This window comes from Pygocentrus nattereri, chromosome 29 (assembly GCF_015220715.1).
Source record: "Pygocentrus nattereri isolate fPygNat1 chromosome 29, fPygNat1.pri, whole genome shotgun sequence".
NCBI lineage: Eukaryota > Metazoa > Chordata > Actinopteri > Characiformes > Serrasalmidae > Pygocentrus > Pygocentrus nattereri.
Genome location: NC_051239.1, coordinates 13,607,418 through 13,628,526, shown reverse-complemented (window position 1 = coordinate 13,628,526; position 21,109 = coordinate 13,607,418). Strand labels below are relative to the sequence as shown.

At 40.6% G+C, this 21,109-nt stretch overlaps 2 protein-coding genes across 9 annotated transcripts in view; both read left to right on the top strand.

The window, feature by feature from the left end:
* prdm16 (PR domain containing 16) overlaps window positions 1-10,827 on the top strand; it is a 234,939-nt gene extending 224,112 nt beyond the window's left edge. For 7 of the 8 annotated variants that reach the window (XM_037536151.1, XM_037536155.1, XM_017705810.2 and 4 more), the window contains 5 exons: window positions 1,339-1,508; window positions 1,766-1,937; window positions 4,264-4,485; window positions 6,380-6,551; window positions 7,105-10,827. In XM_037536151.1, coding sequence (XP_037392048.1) covers window positions 1,339-1,508; window positions 1,766-1,937; window positions 4,264-4,485; window positions 6,380-6,551; window positions 7,105-7,239 — 871 coding nt within the window. In that variant the 3' untranslated portion in view covers window positions 7,240-10,827. The remainder of the gene's footprint in view (window positions 1-1,338; window positions 1,509-1,765; window positions 1,938-4,263; window positions 4,486-6,379; window positions 6,552-7,104) is intronic. The other variant, XM_017705804.2, reaches the window with a different exon arrangement.
* A 1,581-nt stretch (window positions 10,828-12,408) lies between these two features.
* Window positions 12,409-20,562, top strand: tprg1l (tumor protein p63 regulated 1-like). Its single transcript, XM_017705815.2, has 6 exons — window positions 12,409-13,009; window positions 15,663-15,754; window positions 16,128-16,178; window positions 16,279-16,404; window positions 16,679-16,832; window positions 17,078-20,562. Exons 1-6 carry the CDS (start codon window positions 12,578-12,580, stop codon window positions 17,270-17,272), a joined length of 1,050 nt encoding a protein of 349 aa, XP_017561304.2. The 5' UTR covers window positions 12,409-12,577; the 3' UTR covers window positions 17,273-20,562.
* The last annotated feature ends 547 nt before the right edge of the window (window positions 20,563-21,109 follow it).

Below are 21,109 nucleotides of genomic sequence, written 5' to 3'. Positions count from 1 at the left end.
ATGTACAGTCCTTGTAACACCAAAAAAAGAGCAAAGATGATGAAGTAATTTAAAGTCCCCTTGGACAAGCTAATAAAAATAAACAAAACAGGGGGTAGAAAAGGCCAGTGAAAAAAGAAAATGAAAACGAGGAACGTTGTCTTGGCATTTTACCATTTTCTATGAACCATGATGCGCCAAGTCTGGAAAATCAGTCTGAGCACAGACGCACACACACACTCACTGGCGAAAAATAAATTGGAACATGAAAAGGGGCCTGCATCTTTATTCCGAGCACTTGATGACGAGTGATTTTCCCAAAGCAATTAGCCCTGAAAGTCAACCTTGCAAGCGGCTGCGGGAGTCCAGACCAAGACGGGCCACCCAACAAAAGGAGCAGTGTCCAGTAGGGCTCTTGACGTGGCCTCGCCGCCGTGTTTGTTTATCAGGACATTAAATTGATGTTCTCCGGCCTATTCTGGATGGGCTGTCGTCGCGAACAAGCAGGCCACAGAGAGGTAGTTGAGGAGGCTAACCCATGGCCCTCAGGCACACACATACACAGAGCCACTGAAGAGTCCCCAACCAGCCTTGGAGAAACAAGACTTTATTTATATTTCAGACTTGAATTCCTTCTAATTAATCTGCAAATAATTAAATAAAGTGGGTACAAGTTCAGCATTTGAGGAGAAGTGTTGTAATTCAAGCCTTTCATGAAACATGAAAATCAAGGATGACCTTTTTCCCCCATTAAGAGACACATTAGATGAAAGCAAAATGGCTTATTGAATTATTGTTTGCTTTGCCAGAAAAGAGCTTGTGACTGTTATATATCAATGTTATTGTGTGAAAACTGAATTAAGAGAAAGGCTGCCTAATTTTAACCAGTTTTGTCGTATTAGAAAAAATTCTAAGTAAATTCATGACTGAGCAGTGTTGGCAGCATTACCTTTCTCCCCCACTGGAGGGGACAATTCTTGGTACAGCCTTCTAGAGTGAAGGTTTTTTAGTGAAGGAAGCTTGCTTAACCAGACAGGAATGCAATTTTCAAATCATTGGATACAAACTGAATATTATATTGTTCATACTTGGGTCTCTGTGATTGTTTTATTGATTTATGGATTTTATTTGGCAAGCCATCCTCTGACTACAGGCCCAGCAATAGTTTCAAGGTGGCTCAAGGTGCATGCTCTGATTTTACTGTCAGCACTGCAAGGACAACTGTGTCTAATAAGTGCTATAGCCTGTAATGTGGCAGCCGTGTTTACACTGTGGCATTCTATGGCTACTGATTATTGTTTACATAGCTGAACATGTAACTGACCTCACTCAGACTTTTTCTCTCTTCTCTTTTTGCAGATGTAAATACTGTGACCGTTCCTTTAGTATCTCCTCTAACCTCCAGCGTCATGTTCGTAACATTCATAATAAGGAGAAGCCCTTTAAGTGCCACCTGTGTAACCGCTGCTTTGGTCAGCAGACCAATCTGGACCGCCACTTAAAAAAACACGAGCATGAAAATATTCCAGGTAAACCACCACCTCCCACCACAACTGGTAAACTGGACATAGTCAATAGAGCTCAATTGCGGCCATGATCTGTTTTCTCATTATTTTCAAACTGGATGGTAGGTTGTATGTGTGAAATGTAAGAAATGGATGGAATCTTATTAATTAAGTTAGGTTTATCAGAAATTAATTGTAACTATGCACTACGTACATTGCTATGTATTAAGCCTAAAGAGTAACAGTCTCTCTTGTCCTTTGTCCATCTGTCTCTCTGTCAGTGAGTCAACACTCTGGGATCCTTTCAAATTTGGGTACAAATATCTCCTCTCCAAACTCAGAGCCTGACAATCATGCACTTTTAGACGAGAAGGAGGACTCATACTTCTCAGAGATTAGAAACTTCATCTCTAACAGCGAGCTGAACCAAGCCTGCAGCTCTTCAGAAAAAAGGTAGAAATGCATGCACACACATACACACATGCACAACATGACTATGTTTTGACGCTATAGTAACCAAGTGCATAACTCCTGGAGTCCCTCCTGGAGCATAATGTCCTGGAGTCTTGAAGTTCAGTGTGATCTTTGAGGCTAAAGCCTGCTCCCTAGTGGTAGACTGTGGAATCTGCTTTCAGTGCAATCCACAATGTGCGTGTTTGGTTGCACAACTTTGCCTTCAAAACAGAGAGAGGGAGAGGTGCAACACCTCAATGACTCATTTCAGCTTCACTGAGTTCTGTTGTGCATTAACTGTAGCCAGATACACGCTGGGGAGCACCTTTCACAGCGCAGGAAAACACCAAACAAAACTCATTACTGCCAAATACGAGAGCCGTCAGAGTGCATGAGGTGTGTGGCCTGGTCGCAGACTGCTTTCAGAGCACTGTTTAAGCCTGGAATGCTGACTCTTATTTCTACAAATGCTCTGTGAAGGAGCACTGCAGTGCAGTGTCTGTGAAAATAAAAGCTTAAACAGGCACATGAATTCTTTCTCAGACGTGTAATGGTCCTCCCCAGTTTTAGCTCATTCCCAAACATGCCAGTGGAGCCTTGATGCCCCGGCCTCATCCAGACACACGAAAGCTCTCGCCCTGCCATCTGGGATCAATAGTCTCGTCCCCATCTAGAGCAAGCAAGCCTGGCATTTTAATATCTGTAATTCAAATAAGTGCTCTGTTTTCTGTCTCTCTTCAAATCTCCCCAGTTCAGAGAGACAGGCAGCTGCAATATGACTGTTCTTATGGGTCCTCCTGCATCCTTCATTCTGGTGTCTGTTGCTTTCTCGTTTTCTTCTTTCTTTCAGTTTCTGTCATTCTGGTGTGACAGGTACAAAAGTGTGTTGGTGATGCCTTCAAATTCCTCTACCCCTCTCTCTTTCTGTTTGCTCCCCCCCTCTTTTTTTCTTGAGTAGAAAAGGAAAAAGGAGTTATCTGTCCTCTGTGACTTACCCTACCCTGTGCTGGAAGGGGATTTCCCTGCTGGTGGACTGACAATGTTTAAAGAGTGGGTCTGGCCTGGCCCCCTTGACAGGTTATGGGGGGCTGTGGGCTCAAGACAGACCCACAGGTTTACCCCTCCCTGGGGACCCTGAGATTGAGGCATTTATCTGTGCACTACATTGATGGAGGCCCCCCTCATCCTCCCCTCCAGCTAAGGCAAACAGTGTTCTGACATGTTTAGACTGAGAGACAAAGCGCAGGTCTGTGGCAGGGCCCGCTGCTGTCTTCCGCGTGGCATGGACTTTCTCCCGAGCCAGGGCCCAATTTGATTACGGGATATTTAAGCTCGATGGAAAATGGAAAACAAGCAGTTTTTCTCGTCTCCTGCTAGTTTTTTTTTTCATAAGTCAACCCCTCACATAGCCAAACCACCCACCTCCGAAGTCGATCTCTCTCCCCAAGCACTCGCCATTAAAGTCTGTTCTGATGGACACCCATTTGAGAACTGAGACGCGAAACGACTTGAGGGGACAGGCTCAGTGAAGGCAATGAGATCATAACCATTAGAGGAACAGTATGGTTTGAAAAAGCAAGAAAGAGAGAAATAGAGAAGGGGAGGGAGAAAGAAGTAATGGAATAGCATGGTGCTGATAGGCAGTTTGCAGAGCAGCCATTTGCTATGGCATTGAGACAAGCCGCGATGATTGGAGCTGACCCTTTTGGACCAGTCTGTCTCGCCTCTCTGGGATTAGCTAATTCATCATCACCAAAACGTCTGTCGTTAATTATACAACCTGTGTGTTTGTAATTCAGGGGCCTTGCGTGTTTTCATGCTGGGGCCTGGCAGGGGAATCACAGGTCATTCTAAAATGATGAATAGTAATTGGGAGGCAGGAACACAGCACACAGTGGTGATATTCGGCAGTCAGGCTATGACAGGAGATCTGCTGTCATGGACCTTTGAGGGTAAAATAGCCCATCTGAGGAAAGATGAAGTGAGCTCATTTGGTTGTATGAGCATATGTTGTGGTAGTCAAACATCAGTGTATGAGACCATAGAAACCAAAATAAAGACTTCAAGTCTAGTTCACTATGTTATGTCTGTGCTCATGGGAAATAAAGTAGAAATGAGAGATAGATAGATAAATACCATACAGTTACATGTCTGTAATATAAGCTGCCTTTGCACTGTGGCTGTTTGAATAGTTTTAACAGAGTACTGGTATAAAGTATATTTTCAGGCTTTTTTAGTTGTTTGTCAGTAAATGCAAGTGATGTGTTACAATTAAGAGGTGAAAAATTGGATGGTCTTTACACATTTGCACTTTGGGGATTTACAGGTCAGAGCTGACAGAAGAGGAGCATCCTGAGAGCCATGCCATCACAGGCTCCAAACTAGAGGAGGAGGAAGAGGAGGTTGAGGGAGATGATGAAGATGAGGAAGGCTCGCTTACGGAAAAGTCACAGGACGAGACGGCTTCTCCCGCCACCATGGTGCAAGGCACTTACGAAGATGATGAGGAATCGGCTCCTCTCTCTATGGCCTATGAACACCCGCGCAGGTGAGACATATCTCATACAACTCTCATTGAAATGAGCCTTATTCATCCACGTATTCACAAGAAGCACTCTACCATTGTTCACTGATGAGAACAGTATGTCCAGCTACATACATATGACCTTACACAGAATTATTACAGTAATAAGTACCAAAGATAAGATTATTAGTGTAATAACATCCAAAGATAAGACCAAAGATAAGATGTTATTATCAGGAATTATAAAAGTGTCTGGTGAAGGCAATTCCCCACTCGGTAACTTCTGAAATTTACTAGGTTGTTATTGCTGAGTGATTATCAATTTTCCTAAGACAGTCTACAACATAGCTCTATGGCTGGTAGCAGACCTCACATGCATAATGGGACAACTATGTATCTTCCCAGCTCATATTAAGAAAGATATTGAGATCGATTGGAAACAACAAAATTGTATCAAAACACAGAAATACACCCAAGTTAGACAGCTATTGGGATATTATCATTAAGAACCTAAATGCTCTAACGCTGACAATGGTGGAGTGTTAGGCATCACACATCTGTGCGTCTCTTCTGTTGTCTCGCTAAATTTAGGGGTTTCTTAAAAAATGTAAAAGCCGGTGATTTAGAAATTTCTAAATTTCTGTTAATTTCTGTTGTGAGAAGGAATGAGCACAGCTATTACTTGAGACTGATTTCCCATGATGGCAGCACACGAATAAAGGGCAATAAAAGAGCAATACAGCATCATTTCCCACAGGCTAGTACTTAATCAAGAAAATCATGATGGGTAACTCTTGACAGGCTTTGTCTCTTTACATGCCTGCAGTCTTTTTTCAGTGATGCAATCATGTTCACCTCAATCTCTGTCCTTCTGGGTTTTCTATTAACAAGACTAATCAACATAGTTGTAGCTGTCTATTGCAGTTTATCAAAACTTGGAGGAACAATGATGGTAGAGGAGATATCAGATAGAAGGTTAGAACTGTATAGTATTATAGTGTGGTGTCTCACCCATCTTGGTACAGGAATCTGTGCTGCCATTAAAATTTCATTGTACAGCCAAGTGCACTCATGACGGTCAGCTGCTTGCCAGGACATGGTCAGTTGCTACAATTTCAAAGCCAGTACGTAGAAGATAAAAACAATGAAGTATTTATCCATAAAGAGACAGATGAAAGCATCATGGTCCTACATGTTTTTCCATGAAGACCAGCAATGATGTTTTCTCTGTGCCCTCCTGTTGCATCAAGTTCCCATAGAACAGCCTTATTCATCTTTGTATTTGCATGTGATATGCAAATAAAGCTAAAGCACATGAAAGCACAGGACAAAAATGTTCAACAGTAACATTGTGTAAACAGAGTAGCCAGCAGTAACCATGAGATGTCAACATCATCAGCCTGCAGACTTTCAACTTGGGCCTTCAATTAACAGTAATAATTATGTTACGTCTATGAATTAATATATCTAGGGAAATAAAACAATGTTTTGAAAATTGTGCTGTTGAATGTGTGCACTATGCACAGTGCATATTGGTGTATGGCTTCCATTGCTCCAGTGGTATTGCTGTCCCCACCTCATTTTCTGTCCAAAGTATAAAGACATTTTGTTATGCTGAATATTTTGCTTAAACAGATGTGGTTTATAACAACAACAATCCTCTTAGTTAGGCTGAAATGGTGTAAAAAAATCATAGATGGCCAGAAAGTTTGAGTTAGCTAGACATACATATATTTAGTTCTGTGCCTGCATGTATATACACACCAAGTCTTCATAATGCCATCATTCTGCACCATCCCACCACTCCTGCCCTCTGCATGCTCTGCATAATCACACCCCATCCAGCTCCAGTCAAATGATTGGGCTAACTGAGGGTCCCCTCTCCCCACTCCCTGGTCCCTCCTCCTTCCTGGTGCAGGTGTATTGAGGAGGATGCAGGACTGTTAGATCTGGAGCCTCTGCCGGGCTTCCCCAAGGGCCTGGAGCTCCATAAGCCTGGTGATGAGCCCTTTGACGTTAAAGATATTTTTAACACCTCCTTAGAGTCTGAGGCGCTGAAAGAAACACTGTTGAGGCAGGCTAAAACCCAGGTATGTCACTGCACCCACCCAAGGTACAAGAAAGAGGTCATTAAATGTTTGTCCATATGGTCAGTGCTGACTTTCTAATTTAAAAAGGAAAACTTTGACTGACAGATAACAGCGTATTATGCTAGTGGAGTTAGCACTGACAACAGACCCTCAGTTAATTTTTTTGTAAAACCTTCTATAGGTTACTTTTATTATACACCCTGGATTGTATTGTGCAGATGAACGGAGCTTTCTCTCTCTCAAACACTTTTCCTTATCTCCCCCCTTGTCTACCAGATAACACAATAACATTAACATAACTAACACATGGCTTTTTATCTTTGCTTACTAACCGCATATTTGGTCTCAAAGCCTTATTTTAGTTCATATAGTCTTTCTCATATCATATTATTATTATTATTATTATTATTATTGTTATTATTATTATTATTTGAATGGTTTTGTATGTTCTTATCGTCTGTAATATAAGATTTCAGTTAAATTTGCACTATGTGGAACAACTTGTTGGTTTAAACACGTTCGTCTTCCTTTTGTTTTCTCCTTGCTCCTAAAGGCTTATGCAATGATGCTCTCTCTGTCAGAGAACAACCCCCTGCACCCGTCCTCCCAGAATTCGCTGGATGCCTGGCTGAACATGGGAGGAGGCCCTTCAGAAACCAGCTCCTTTCATCCACTCAACCACATCTAAGCCCAGAGAGCAAGGAGACAGTGAGGGATCGGAATAAAAGATGGGGAGAGAGAGGGGAAAGGATGGCTAAAGACATGTAAGAGAGGCATGTGTTAAAAAAGCACATGAAGAACAGCAATGCTTACAGTAGAACCACCACTTTAGTAGGGCAAAAGAGGCTCAGGAGGGAGCTCAGCCAACTGGACTGTTGGCTAAAACAGAGACACAAACCATTAGAGCTGTAGAGATCTCCTATCCACCACAGATAAAGAGACAGACCAGACCACTCCTGGCCATGCAGTACAGTACCCAGTCTGTCTGCCACTCCTGGCTTCAAACCAGCTGCCGAACCTGCAGTGTTCTCCACAGAAGCTCGCTCTAGGAGGACTACTATGTACCAGTGACTTCACAAATCACCCCATTCCCATCATTTACTATCATGGCAACCATGCTTGCGAAAGTGATGCACTGCATGACTAAAGCAGGTTGCTCTGAGGGTCTGCAGTGGCTAAGAAAGGTATTTTACATGTACACTAATGCATCCATATTCCTAAACAATCCTCCATTTGGTTGAGTGGACATGCAGTGGGCAGGTCAGACCACAGGAGGGCACATCACTTCAAAAAGACAGGATGTCTGCAAGCTGAACAGGGTTAATGTTCTGCATTCTGTCCTCTAGATGTCTCCAAAAAGCCACAACTGCACTGTTAAAAGGTTCAATTGGAACACCCATTTACAAAATGTAATGTAAAAATCAAAAAGAGGTGAGTGAGTAGTAGAAGTAATTGGTGTCACTTTCATTTCTAATCATGTACCTCATTTTATATCGTTCCTCCAAGAGCGAGATTTGGACAATTGATTGTTGATCATTTTTAGAGCAGTAAAACTTCTGCAATGCATTACTGCTCAATTACATGTATTGCATTGTCACGATTATCATGATTATAATTTTAGCTGTACACAGGCCTTTGTCTGAACTGAGAATTTTGTCTGAAGAGTTAAATTATTCTCCTTTGGAGGCATTTGGAGTATCCTCTTAACTTCCTCATGCATTCACTAAGGTTATCCTCTTTTTGTATGTGATTTGTTCTTCGATAAACAGTATTGTTTCCTTTCAAGCACATCTGTGCTTAAATGTTAATATAATTATTTAGTGAAGGACCAAATTTGTACGATATTGTTGTATGATGTACAAAATAATTTGAAAGTTCGTAGCAAAGAGTGTTGTGTGCCAAATAACCCTTTTTTTCTTGGACAATCATTTATTGTTTTCCACAGTGGTTGTTGCCACTGTTTTAGTAGTGTTTTCTCTCCCTTATTGCCTACTCACACTATACATTTGATTTGAGTTTTTGTTTTCTATTTATTTTAGTTTTTCATTATTCATAAAAGAAAAATGACTCAAGAAAAAAAAATCTCACCCACTCTACTTTTCTGAAGGAATGAAATTTGAAAAATACGATTAAGATGCGTGATCTCGCACTGCTCTGAAGGTTATTGTATAGAGACCGGTGTGCCAAAATTTAAATGACAAAATTACCTGTTATATTTATGACAACTTAGTATTGGCACCAGTCTATTTGTGTCCATTGTGAGGTTTGTTTTGTCTTTCGTTTGCTCAACCATTTCAAACTGTATGTGCAGTGTTTGATGTTGAACAAATGGTTGAAATTTTTCAATGAAATTCTTTGATTAAAGCATCAGGTAACTTGAATAGTGGGGCATTACATTTTTACACTCATAATCAATCATACTGTCAGTTGTAGTCTACCCATTTTAACTACAGCAACAGAAAGACCCTGTAACACACTCTGAAAGCTTGACTCCCTGTCTGTGTGCCACTGTATTCAAAACACTTTAACACATCCTGTTTTGTAATGGGAACCCAGAGACCATTCGGTGAGTTGCTTATGTTTAATGGGCGCATGTGCTAAAATTTAAACCTTGGAACCAACTGCAGAGAGTGATTTTATTATGTAATAATATCTCTTACAAACAAAAGCAGCTGCTGTTAATGGAAGAGGCTAGAATAGAATTTAATCAGTGGGATCAAATGATGAGCTGTGAGGCCTAACATCACCGCTGATATGTGAGCGTAGTTAGGGTTTGAGCAGGAAGCACACTCCCTGTATACGCATTTTAGCCTAGCACCAGGGCTCGGGAGTCCTAGTGCAGGATGAACTGTGAATCCAGCGCATGAATCGTACAAATAAAGAAAATGACTAACCACAAACTCATGATGAATGTGTAGAGTAGATTTAACGTGTGACTAATGTATCAAACTTCTGTTTGACAAAAACCCTTTATCTTCAGTCATTTTGGGAGCCAGATGGAATCACATCTATCATTATTACTTCTTTTGTCACAGTCTTTTTCTTTGTCTACTCTCCTTGCATATGACTTAGGGCACTCCCTCTGGAGTGCAGTGCAAACTGCAAATGAGCACTTAAATACAGGGCACTCATGTCTATGAGCTACAGAGTTAGTTCGGGTCCAGCTTAAATAAGATTCTCCAAAAAAGGCTGTGTGATTTTAACAAGCACTTTAACCCAAGAGACAATACAGCATGCTGGCACTAGGAACCACTCCAGTATGAGTGAATATACACCACAAGAAAAAGAAAGAATGCAAGAAGTATTCACTTTAACCTGGAGTGCTATAGTAGTCGTGTGCCACAAGATGGCGCCTCGTATCGTTTTGCCACATTCTCAATTTCAATAATATATTTTCACTGTACAATGAATAGGAGTTCACATGTGCTCCCTACTAACTAGGACTGCTGGACATATTTAGGAATATTACATATGGAGAGGTTCATGTCACATACTACTGTAACAAACAAGCGCTGTAGGTGGTGGAGAAATTGATCCACACATTGGGGGAAAAAACACGAAAGAATGGTCACAAACTGAACTTAATATGGACATTATTTTTGGCCCACTGTTACAATACAAAATAAATGTAAAACCATAAACCATAGGTAATTATGGTTTCTATAAAACTGTATAATATTTCAAAAAAGAGTAATGTTGCATATGTCTGAAAATTAGTTGAAAACATGGGTTTGAAAATAGATGGTGCTTGTTTCATTTGAATCTGAGTTGTATATCGCTTCTGTTTAATAAAAAAAAGCAAAAACAAACAAAAAAAAAACAAAACAAAAAACCTATTGTGCATGACTTGTGTTTTAGCGGTCATAATGGTGTCCATTTGTGAAATGTGTATCTTAAATTAAAAAGAAAAAATGGTCATAAAAAAATGAATTTGTAGATGCACTTATTGTACATGTGGTTAGGTTAGTAGGTTTGACTTTAAGTCCTTGTTAACTGCCTTAAATGCAATGGGCAGATGGTTATTGAATTAAACAATATGCTTGTGGGAGAGAAATAATGAAAAAAATGAAAGGATTGTAGAATAATAATTCTGAAATTGCAGTTCTTTTTTCATGCTTGTGATTACTGAAGATGTACTTTAGAGAAATTTCATGGAAAAGACATGATTCTGATGTTAATTCTGTAGAATAGATATGTATACCAAATGTAATCTTTCCAATGCTATGAAGAATTTATACATGAAATTGATATGCAATAAAAACCTGTGTGCTTTTTATATGAATGCCGTGCTTTGTTTTTACATTTGCATTTATCTGTGTATGAGGGCACTGAACTGACATTATATACACAATGAGCCTACTGATTCACACAGTTACAGGCTTAATGAGTGGCATAATAGCGAGTGGCTTAAAAACACTGACCTATTATATCATATTGTAATAATTATTTTTTAAATGGCTTGATATTTAGTCTCTCAAAACTGATCAGTTGTGTCGTGCGTCTCTTTGGTAAATTTCAGTGTCATTTCTAATATCAGTTGCCAAGGATTTGTGGTTGTAAAGTTTCTATTGATCTCTCTAGGTTTTTTCAGGTGATGAAGTGGGGTTGGAGGGTCTGTGGAGCAGTGAAACTGTTTTCTGGAGTGATGGAGCTCCATAACTGTAGGATCAGATCATGTTTGTGACCCAGAACTAACCACTCAACAGTACCTCAGCTTACTAAAGCTTTAGCAGCTACATGAAATAAAAATGAGCATGGAATTAAATATTGACTGTAGTGTATTGTACTGCACTGTGTTCAACTCTGCTCCTTCTCTCTCCGTATCTACAGTGACTTTAGTTTCTAGCCGTATCTGAGCTCAGGACCGTCTTTCTCTCTAATCTATCGGTAACTAGAAAAGCCACTTTCTCTAGACAGACAAAGCACTTTCTGTAAGTCGCTGTGGAGAAGAGCGTCTGCTAAACGCTGTAGGTGTAAATGTAATAAAATCCGCACAGCAATGCTCCAACATCTAGTGCAAAGTCTTCCCAAAGGGTGGCTGTTGCTGTGTCAAAAGTGGAGGAGGTGGTGAGCAGGCGTCTATAAACTATTGGACACATGTGGCAATAAATGTATGCATTGTATAAATGTTCTTTTCCATCTATTTAGGCAGTAAGACAAAAAACATTGTTTAATTCTTTATCAAAACTATAGGCAGATTGAGTTTTTTTAATCCCTGAGATGTACAAATAGTACTTTATGCAACTGCACATTATTGCATGATGTTCACACATGCAGACAAATTGTGTTTTAGAGGTAAAAAAAGAAATAAAGAAGGGAAACAAATCATGCTATTGTTTACTGTTACTGTAATGGGTTTCAGCTAACATGTAGTCTGGAGCTTGCTAACAAAAAATAAATAAATAACTAAATAATAAAAGCCTCAAGTCGACTGTCCATAAACATGGACATCACGCACCAAAGGACTAGTTCTGTTTGGCTTCGTTTGATTCATTTAGTTTTCCTGAGATAATCTGTGTGTTCCTTCTTTCACAAGTGATGGGCTGCCCTTCTGTTCACATGTTTATTCATTTGTTCATTCTATTTGTTTTCCTTCCTCTTTTCTCATTTTCATTGTGCTTCCTCTTCTGTGTTCCTCGGTGCTCGTGTTATCATTCTGTCCAGTTCATTTATCTCTACAGTCCTTTCAGTATCTCGCCATGTTTATGTTCTGGGAGGTCCAATGAATAAAAAGAATACACCGAGTCATGGTCTCAATCTTAACACCGGTACATCTCTCAGTTTATGGCCACGCAACGTATTAAAACAACCTATACGCCTTTACAGCTGCAGAAATATGGCAGCGTCTCCAGGTTCGAGCTTTAAGATCAGAGATCAGATCAGATCAGCTCGTGCGTCTCAGTCCCAGCATGAACTTATCAAAATCGGACAGCTTTACACACAAAACGATACCGGTTTAATTCACATGTGATTACAAAACAAACGCCGCTGGACGCGGCAGCGACGTCCAGCATCAGATCGTACTGATGTGTGTCTTTAAGGAAATGAGCATCGCGTCGGAGGAGTGGAGCAGGTGGGTGTTTCTCTCACTGAGCAAAACAAGCTTCGGACGGCTTGCGCGGCGTTTCCCTGCAGGAAGCGGCTCCGTTCAGCTCACACGGGCTCGTTTATTCGAGTGTGTCCTGACGCTCTGCTACTGTCGACTACTGCGCTTTCAGCCCGACACGATGCTGCAGCTGAACGACTCCATGGAGCCCGAGAGTCCTGGGGCCGCAGTGCTACACGCAGCCGAGGTGGAGGACGGGGTGGAGGTTGCCTTCACGCCGCCTGCGGCCCGTCACAGTCGCGGCTTTGAAGCCGCCGCCGTAGCCTGCTGCTCCCCGCTACAGAAACTCACGCCTTTTCGCGTCCACAACCCAACGATGCAGGCGAAAGTCAAGGATTACTTCGTGTTTAGGGTAAGAACGTAAACCAAGTCCTTAATCACTGTTAAGTCGGCCAGTCCGCGGCAGCCACGCTGGCTAGCTACTTATCTGGCTAGCTGGCTAATTTGCATTATTACAGTTATTATCCTCCCATCGTGCTATTATTATTATTATTATTATTATTATTATTATTATTAATAATAATAATAATAAACCGTGCGGCTTCAGCCTACGTCACGACAGCTTTCTACAGTTTGGCCCAGCTATTGATACAGTTCCACCGGTGGGCATTTGATGACGTGATTTGACCCCCTTTATTTACCCTGCTCCCAGAAATACTAACCCAGTCATCCTGAAAGCGGTTTTATCAGGGAGCTGTGACGCCGCTGAAGTTAGTCGGGGTGACCGTTAACCTCCCGCAGTCACGCGAGTTGTCGGTTCAGTGAGAATGTGACTTCACGCGCACCGTTAACCTGAACTCCGCCGCAAGCGCGTCCGGGATTTCAGAGCAGCGGCCCCTACACGTCCTGGGTGAGCCCTTATGCAGGTTTAGCTGGTGTTCCTATGGACACCACCTTGTTCTGAGACTGATGAGAGAGAAGTTGCAGGGAAAGGTCTGAAATGCTGCGAGCTCAGTGAGACCCCACCGCCCCCCCGCCCCCCGGCTATCTTTACTTAGTACACAGAGCTGCGTTCACATTACAGTCCCCGTTGCTGAAACGCGCTGACAGGGCGGTTCACACTCGTTTAGGTGAGCGATTCAAATCTGCCATTAATGTGGACGAACCGGCGTCCTGACATGACCCGCGTGCGCACATCCTACTCAGTAACGTCACGTGAATGAATCGCGTGCGTCACGTGCATCTTCAGCAAACAAACTAACGGTTAGAACCGTTACTTTCGTCTCTCAGCTGATCATTATTAGAGCGAGGCGAGGGTGAAAAGGGTCGCGTGTTAATTTACCGTTAATTTTTTCTTTACAGCCTTTAACCGCTGTTCGGCGCTGCTGCCATGGAAACGCCGGATGAGAAAAGTGGCGGAAAAGCTCGTGATTTCAGATCTGAGCGTCATATTAAGGTTGCATGGCCACGAGTCCGATGCATATCTGATCTAGGACCACATATGAAAGCGACTGGGGCGGCATTTGAAAAGATCAGATTTGCGTGTCCACACAGAAGACATGAGATCTGAGTCGGATTAGGGCAGAAAGTCGGATTTGTGCCACTTCGGCCTGGTAATGTGAACGTAGCCTTAGGCAGCGGTGCAGTCACATCCATCCGTCCATCCTGCTTTTTTGTTGAGGAGCTAATCCCCTCACATTAAAGGCTTAGTGTTTACATTAGTTATTACTCTGTTAACCTGCCTCATTGTGGGATTACACTAGATTTTAGATCCAAGGCAAAAGCATAATCTGTCTAAGAATATCAATAAGAAGAAGCCATTTGTTTCACCTCTAACAGTTACTCTTCCTATTTAGGAAACATGACGGTTAGTAAGACCTCGCTATCTGTTAAAGTTCCTCTGAATATAACATTTTGAAGGAGACTGAGCGTGTGCGCGGACTGCCTCAGCATCTGGTAGACCACTGAAGTCGAACTCCGGGTCTAAGCTCCATTTCTCTGTGGCCAGAATGAATGAGATTTTCCAAAAACCGCCTCTATCACACCGTGTGTTAAATGAAAATGCTCAGGGCTCGCTGCGTTTTGTCCTGTTTTCTCCTGTACATCACTGGGTGCTCTGAATTAGTCGTACTAATATTGCCACATGCAAGCTAACGCTGCTGTGCATCAGTTTAATGTCATTAACCTACATGAAAGTAAGGCCATCCATAGCCTGCTACCTTGTCGAAATATTCCATTGTAGTGGATATTTATAGGTAGCTCCACACACTAGGTACGATATTTTGAAAAATCACCTTATCAAAAAATACTCTCAGCAATAAAACTACGAAGCTGAAGTCCTCGTCTTATTTCCTGTACCACCTTAAATGCTGTAGCAGTTATTATTATAACACCTCGGGCCCCATGATTATACATCTGTCTAAGACTACTTTGTATAACACTATAGGCATAGTAGTAAAATATTCTAGTGTCTAATTACTAATCATACTTATTACTAATAGCAGTGTGGAATGATCAGCTGGAAAGGATGATTTTTCTATGGACTGTCCTAGTGATGCTTTTAGTCAAACAGATACATCCAGGACACATTTTAACACATTTATTACTTGACTGAGCGTTAAATGAGTATCCAAGTATCCAATAATTGCCCAGACCATAATGAGTGTGGTGAAAACAATTAAGGGAAAACAGATGCATCAGATGAGGATGCAGAGCCTCCACTGTGAGACCTCAGCATGCCAGCTGGTACTTTATAGATGGCCCTTTTAGAAGGTCGAGTTATAGGCTATTCAAAAGAGATAAAACGGTGAACTATCAATAATCATTGTACATTTGATGCTGACTGTAGCTCATATTTCCTTTCTGACCCGTTATGAGGGAACATTCCAAACAACAGATTGAATCTTTGGAATATCATTATTGAGCAGTTTGAGTAAACATTGGTGCAGTCATACCCAAGGCCAGCATGGTGCCAACTGATCTAATTAATGAAACCAGTGTAAGGCTTAGCATATCAGATACACTGATAATGCCACAGAAATCGAACCATCTGTTTTACTCTCCAGCCAGGAACCATAGAGCAAGCAGTGAACGATATCCGCACAGTGGCCTTGCCTTCAGAAGATGGGGAGGTTCTGAGTGTGTGGCTTTTGGCAGAGTGAGTCTTCTCCTTTCTTGTTTTCTTACCAAATGCTTAAGCAAGTTGTCATACAGTTATTAAAGAAAGTTTTGCAAGACTGTTGTTCTCTATTCAGCTCTGTATTCAAGCTGGACAACATATCCCAAGCATAGTATTATTGTCATTTATATAATAAATCAATGTAATAATGAAAGCTTATAGAGAAAGTTAACCACAAGCAACTGAACTTCATGTGCACTTAAAAATGCATGCAAGTATAATTTAGATTGTTTATTACAAAGTCAAAATGATATTTTGTTTACTGATTTATGTCAAAGAATTTTTTGTCAAATAATGATGTGCATTCCTGGCAACTTTGAGGAGTCTTACGCAGGCCTGCTTATCTTTACAGAATTGATCACTGGAACAATGAAAAGGAGAGACTAGTGCTGATAACGGAGAGGTGCGGAAGCAATTCAGACTCACATTCACATGATTTTATTAGTCAACTGTGGGAGTTTATCTGCTCATAGCTTGCTGATGTGTGCTGTGCTATTTTGCAGATCCTTGTTGGTTTGCAAATATGACTTCATAAACTTGCAATGTCAGCAGGTCATCAGAATTTCCTTGAATGCCGTGGACACAATTTCAGTCGGGGAGTTTGAGTTTCCCCCCAAATCTCTCAACAAGTAAGACATACGGTTAAGAGGGAAGGGAAGAGACACATTCTAAATAAATTTGTAATCTGATTCTATTTTGCATGTATTTAATCAGTATGACTGGGAGGCATTAGATTATTGCATTTATTGCAAATGTGTTCTACAGTGTTATGACTGTTTACAATAGTTGGTGGTCATTCAGGTTATTTTAACACTACAGTAATCTAGGTTATAACTAGATTAATGATACCATTCTTGTTGCAGGAGTTATCATCTCTTTGTCTGTATGCATGTCTGTGTGAAGGAGAGAAGGCACTGGTGTCCGTGTACAGTGGGATAAACGGCCGAGGCCTTCATTCCTAAACCGTTGGAACCCTTGGTCCACAGACATGCCCTACGCCACGTTCACAGAGCACCCAATGGCCCACGCTGACGAAAAGGTGGCTTCCCTCTGCCAGGTAAATTAAAGAGTATTCTTTGTGGTTTCCTTTTATTGTTACTTAGAGTGATCACAGCAATTCCTGCTGTTCGCTATTTTGTTCTTCACTCATGTCAGATCAAATCAGTGTAATTAACACGTCTTCTACATGACTGAAGTGTAAATAACCTTAACCCCTATCATCATTAAGCTTACAGTGAACACTTGACTTGCTGTGAGGAAATTGTAGATGATTGCCAATGACCTAACTGTTTCATCCATCAGCTGGAGAACTTTAAAACTCAGCTTATCCAGGCTGTAAAGAAGGCCTACAAGGAGTGCCCTATCCCAGGACGGGCCAACGGGGTGCTGCTGCTGGAGCGGCCCCTCCTGATAGAGACTTACCTTGGCATTATGTCCTTCATCAACAATGAGGCCAAACTAGGCTACTCCATGACCAGAGGCAAAATTGGCTTCTAGTGCCCCCTGCTCACCAACCTGGCATCACCACTGACTGGTATTACTACACTCAAGAATGTCAAGCAAAGCAAACCCTTTTGTGTCGCTTGCCAGATTTCAGTGGGGGTGCCCTCTCCACCCTGACAGTATGTGTCACTGACTCTGCAGCATGTGCCTGGAAGCATCTGATGCCAACATTGATGCCTGCTTACTGGGCAGTTCCATCCAGCCCCCCCCCCCCTCTGTGCCCCACAACCTACCAAATGGATTTTTAGAGAGTCTGTTTGATAATGTGGGATGAGTTGAAGTACGTGATGGCTGATGGAGCTTTGTATGTAGCAGTGGTAGAAAGGGATGAACATATAACATGTCTGCCATAATAACATTTGGCACTAGCCATGAAAAATTTGACCTGAGTCCAATTTAACTTGTCCTTTTATTAGCAAGCTAGGATAGCAGTCTTAGGCCTTTAAAAGGATCTTAACAGTCATAAATCTCTTTCAAACACGTGACCCTCTGTGCTTTTTTTGTGTTGAGATGTCAAGTCATTCTCTCACAGTGATATGAAACCCTGACAGTAAGAAAATGTTCATTATCATTAAGAAGGTGAATAGCCATAATTTTAAGTAATTTAAATCAAAAACCTACAGCCAGTTCCTACCTGCTCACTTTTGATTTTCTTTCTAGACCTTTTAAGGTAGCAGCCCTTTGAGTGTCTGTTACTGTGGAATTATGTAATGTCATCCATAAGCTTATGGGGCAGAAATTAGACCTTAGTGCTTGTTAGAAAAGTAAAATTGTTAGTATTAGTTATCACCAACTTTAAATTATGTAGGAGGCACGTGTAATTTCAGCTAATGTGATGAGAGTTGGGACGGTATGTAATATGGTTAAAAAAAAAAAACGGAAAGCAAAGAAAATTGACCTATATTAAACTGAAAATGGTACAAAGCACAGTTTGTCTTATAAATTTTCTGTAAGTATTTGCTCCATGCAAATATGCTGCCTGCATGTTCCAATAAGTCAGGATAGGAGCATATTTACCACTGTGTTACATTTTCCTTCTAACAGTATTTAATCATTTCAGACTCAAGATACTAATTGATCCAGGTTTGAAAGTGTACTTTTTTTTTTTTTTTTGGCTTTTGAACTTCGCACTGGTAACAATTGGATGTTCCTTTTCTTCTTTGCCCTGGAGAACACAACGTCTGTTATTTCCGTTATTATAAACAATCTGAAAGGTTGACATATCACAACGTTTCCAGTGTGCATCCGTCTATTTCAAATGAGCTCGATCCCAGAAAAGTCGGCAGCATTTCTAGATGTTATTGACATACGGCTTCCATAGTGCATAGTAGTCTCAACTTGCATTAGTGGATGTGAACAGATGCAGTGAACAGTCAAAGTATTCTCAAACCCATTTAGTGATGTCTATCACAGAAGCATGCTGGTGGTTTATGCAGTGCCGTCTGAGAGATTGAAGGTCATGGGCCGTTGTGGTTTTTGTCCTTATGTTTTTTTTTTTTATGCAGATTTTTCTGGATTCCTGGATTCTTTTGACAGTATTATGCACTGTAGAGGTGAAATACCTAAAACCTTTGTAAACACGATGAGGAACGTTGGACTATTTGCAGATGCATTTTTATCCTTACTCTAGGCCTTTCCAGGATGGTACTTGTATACCCAAACTTGGGTACATCACCTATTCTAAAATGTTTACTATGCATTTAACATTTGCAGTCCTAAATTGCTCATGCCCCAACTATTTTGGAACAAACTGTAGGCATTGATGTCAGAATGACACATATTTACAGAAAAACAATACTGATATGGTAAAATATGTTGTCTTTTTGCATTTAAATACTGGTCAAAGCAGAATTACAAACACTGCTTCTTGTTTTAATTTTCATGTGACATACGGTCACAACTTTTTTGGAACTTTGTAAGCAACACTGAAGGAGCCTGGAAGCAAAAGGCTGATTAATTGTTTATCCCCATGTAGCGCACCTTAAATTGGGTGCACTGACTTTTTTTGAGAGAGAGAGAGAGAGAGAGAGAGAGAGAGAGAGAGAGAGAGAGAGAGAGAGAGAGAGAGAGAGAGAGAGAGAGAGAGAGAGAGAGAGAGAGAGAGAGAGAGAGAGAGAGAGAGAGAGAGAGAGAGAGAGAGAGAGTCATTTCTGCAGTGAATCAAATTTAATTCAATTGAATAAACTCAATAGGCCACAGAATTGACTAAAGCAAAACATGACAATTACAGCTAGGTAATTATTCCAGTGAAATATGGCTGTTTGTAAAGTTTTGTTCCCAACTTATTCCACTTCTGGATATAGGCTCAGAAACATATTCATAACAGTTGGAACAGATAAGCCGTTTATAATTAATTAATTTTACCGTTGTGCTCACTGATTATAAATACGAACCACAAAGATTAATACATATAGTTAATACTATATAAAGCTCCACATTTAAAAATGGATTTTTGGTGGCATTACCATTATAAGACTCAACAACCTTTGGTGTGTCTCAGCTTTATTATTCATTGCATTTCCTTACCTCAAAGTAGTAACATCAACGCATGTTTTATCAGTAATGTTAGGAATAAGTCATATCATCAAATTTGACAGTGACTTTGTGATTTTTTTTTTTTTACCTTATGTTATTCCCTGCTCAGGTTAGGTTAATATACCTGCTCAAATGTTATTAAAAAAGTTAAAGCAGAGTTGTTTAGCTTGGAGATGAATATGGGTTCTCAGATGCGTCTTTGCCTGTGCTCATTTTTATTCATGCCTTTTTTCTTTTTCTTTTCCCTGCTTTCACTTCAGTGTTTAGTGATGTGTTTGTACCAAAGTCACAATGGTGGCACTGTTTCTGAAGTGCTCAACTAAGTCAGGTTCTTCTTATTTTGGTAAAAATGTATAAAGTTTTGCATGTCATCTATGCATGCCGTTTACTGGGTGTAAAAAGTCTGGTTTTATGCATATGACATTTGTAGTCATGGCTTCAAATTACCCATTACAGCTTTAAAACATTTTGGCAGAGAAAATTTATAATAAAGACTCATACGTGCAAGATTAATAACAGTAATCAGTTTTTCCACATCTAACTGATGGGGTGGTTTCTAAAACCCAAGGCAGACCTGGCGTTAGTCATTCTACTGCAACATTTTTCAAGATACAGATTTCAAAAATGGATTTTTGAAAACAGCCTCAGAGTTATAGTCTTAATTTTGTTGCCATTACTGCTGACATCCGTCCTTTGGGTTTATACTGTAACAATGTGCCCAAAGTAAATAAAATGACTACATTCTTTTACTTCTGTTCCTTTTTCAATTGCGTGAGGGGGATTGAATGATTCATTTATACCTACACAGGATCATAAGAAAGCCAAGAAAACAAATTGAATTTGTAGCAAACTTTATTAAAAAATAATCCTAAAATGTACAAAAATAATCCTAACTTCTAAATTTACACATAAAAAACAGCCTCCTTCCTACTTGGTCCTCCTTAAAATTTTACATTCAGATAGACCTGAGAAAAACAAGCTGATGTTTTTACTGTGAACTGTTTGGACATTACTTTGAGAGGATGAGTGTAACGGGTACAGAGCAGGAGCTTGTATGCTTACCTATCAGTTAATTAAATTGCATTGGCTGACAGCTCCTGTACTGAAGCAGTGCAACAGGAATGTGGTTTGTTTATTTATTTATTTATTTATTTAGTGAACAATGATTATTTTAAGTAATTGATTTCATGGAAAAAGGAGTGTATATGAAGGCAAACAATTCTGAACATTCCAGTATCCAGGCCTGTTATGTTTTGCCATATGAATGGACACATTAGTACCATTGCATTACAATTA